The sequence below is a fragment of the Silurus aristotelis genome, assembly GCF_946808225.1.
Source record: "Silurus aristotelis genome assembly, chromosome: 22".
Classification (NCBI taxonomy): Eukaryota; Metazoa; Chordata; class Actinopteri; order Siluriformes; family Siluridae; genus Silurus; species Silurus aristotelis.
Genome location: NC_139595.1, coordinates 318,733 through 321,232, shown reverse-complemented (window position 1 = coordinate 321,232; position 2,500 = coordinate 318,733). Strand labels below are relative to the sequence as shown.

The window sequence follows — 2,500 nt, the reverse complement described above, 5'->3', positions numbered from 1 at the left end:
GCAGTACCTGTATCACCCTGATTAGTGTGGGGGCGCTGTGCTGTCTTCCAGTAGGACGTCTGGAGGGGAAAATAAAAAGATTTTCCGATTCCGTACTGACCTGAACACAAACAACACACAACACAACTTATTTACTAAATGTGTGTGTGTGTGTGTGTGTGTGCGTGTGTGTGTGTGTGTGTATGTGTGTGCGCAAATATTCGAGAGAAATGTCTTTAATATGATCAAAATAATGTTGTCACTTTTTGCCTTGATGAATATTTAATAGTAGGTGGAGTCAATGCAAATCAACTGCAGTTACTTTAGGAACAGACTGTAAATCAAGCCCACTGAAGGGCAGGTACTGAAGTTACAGACACACACAGTCTAGACAGTAGACTGTCTCCAGTCAGGATCTCATTAACATCAGTGGAGATCAGTGTGTGGTATCTCCTGACCTGGGAAAACATTATCGAGGTACCAGGCTAACACGCTGTAAAAAAACGAGTCGAACAGCATCATGCAGATGGAGTTGAGGAAGGAGAATTCATCGCCCTCTAGTGGACTGGTGCTGATGTTGTCCCACTGAAGCCCCAGGCCCTGCTCCTCATAGCGGGATAAATACTCCGTCCCAAAACCAAACGCCACTGGAGACAACAAACTCTGTAACACACACACATTACAAAAATAACACACTGATAAACACAACACACACAAATAAAACACACTGATGTACCAACAAAAACTACAAAACTAAAAATTAGCCTAGTAAACTGGATTATCTACATTACACAGTGTGTGTGTGTGTGTGTGTGTGTGTGTGTGTGTGTGTGTGTGTGTGTGTGTGTGTGTGTGTGTGTGTGTGTGTGTGAACTGACGACAGCGAGTTTGATGTTGGAGGTGAGTCTGTCCTGCCAGGCGAAACACAGGATGTGGGGCAGGTAGAGGGTGAAGTAAACGATGCCGCTGCAGGCTGCTGCTAAATTAGCCTTGTTGAAGAACACACTCATCAGAAAACACTGCATAATTGTGGCTGTGGTGAAGGTCAACAGGAAGAAGAAGAGGATCATGGGATTGCTGTAGTTCAGTACGTTTCCAGTCTGGAGAGAAATCACAAAACATATTGATGTTTTTAATCCTGTTTCCTGCACTGATACGTTTAAACCACTTTTAAAGTTTAAGGAATGTTTTAGAAACATCATCAGCGTTCTATCAGAGTGTTTTTTCTTCTCACCATGATGATGAAGGTTAGCAGAGCCGTGCTGAAGGTCATCATCAGAAAGCTGTCAATAAACCATGTGCACCAGATCACGCCATTGGTCACACCCATGACCTTCAGCGTGTCCTTCAGCCGGAGCTCCTTCTCCAGCACAATGCTCTTCACTATCATGGACACGGAGTAGACCCATGCCAGCACCATGAAAATCGGGAAGCAGCGGTTCAGCGTCAGCATGAACCTGAACACAAACACACACGCACACACGCACACACTTTAAAATCACTGTACAAAATATATCAATATTGATATATTTTCATTTCTTTTTTTATGAACTGCATGTGTGTACAAACATTTAGATAAAGAAATGAAAGTGTAAATGTGAGAGAAGGTACATGTCATCCACGTAGCAGGGGTATGGAGTCTGCTGCAGGTAAACCCCGAGCGGGGTGTGAGGATCGCTCAGGAGCTTCAGGATGCCATGCTCTATCATGTCCTGCAGATACGCAAACCCTCCCCATATATAACGCAGATCCTCCACCGGATCCGCCCTCGGCCCAGGGTCCCAGTACCTACACACGGTCATGTGCAGCATTAAAGGGGCAGAAGTAAAGTTAAACTCCATCAGCCAATCAGAAACCTGTTTAGCACTAATCTAACTGATCATTTTAAGTTTTTCGTAAATCCTGTAGTTCATACTTCGTCCACATGGCGGCAGCAGATTACTGTCATTACATTGCTGCATAAAATAAAGACCTGCACAGAACAGATTTTTCAGTCCCGCCCCCGCAAGGTTCAGTCCCGCCCCCGCAAGGTTCAGTCCCGCCCCTGCAAGGTTCAGTCCCGCCCCCGCAAGGTTCAGTCCCGCTCCCGCAAATCTGTTATTTTCTCCCGCTTGTAATATTTCAGTAAAATGTAAAAGTAGTTTTAATTTTAAGGCACTGACTGCTTCTTCCTGTTACTCTGCTTTTTAGTTTCACCTGCTTCCCTTTTGAATGGAATCCTGTTTCCGCCAGTGAATTAAAAAAAAATTACAAAAAGGTTATTGCGAAAAAGCACCATAGGAAACTGTGAGATTGTAACAGAATACAGGAATTCGCTTTTTATAGTAAACAGAGTTTTGTGTGCCATTTTCCCGACGACCAGCTTTAACCATATTTACTCTTTGATATAAAAATCCCTAACGATTTACGTGTTATAAGAGATTTGAAGGCGAGTATCTGTTTTGCCAGAAAGTGTCGCAAATGAAAAAAGTTCATATATCACAATCCTTCCTTTTTTTTCTGTAAATCGCTGGTTTTAGTT

General features: G+C 43.4%; 1 protein-coding gene across 1 annotated transcript in view; it reads right to left on the bottom strand.

Annotated features, from left to right (window-relative positions):
- Positions 1–2,500, bottom strand: part of LOC310717084 (retinal-specific phospholipid-transporting ATPase ABCA4-like) — a 30,989-nt gene that overhangs the window by 18,445 nt on the left and 10,044 nt on the right. The window contains 5 exon segments of the mRNA XM_083524762.1: positions 8–100; positions 438–642; positions 858–1,079; positions 1,214–1,436; positions 1,591–1,767. Of these exon segments, the coding sequence (XP_083380888.1) occupies positions 8–100; positions 438–642; positions 858–1,079; positions 1,214–1,436; positions 1,591–1,767 (920 nt within the window).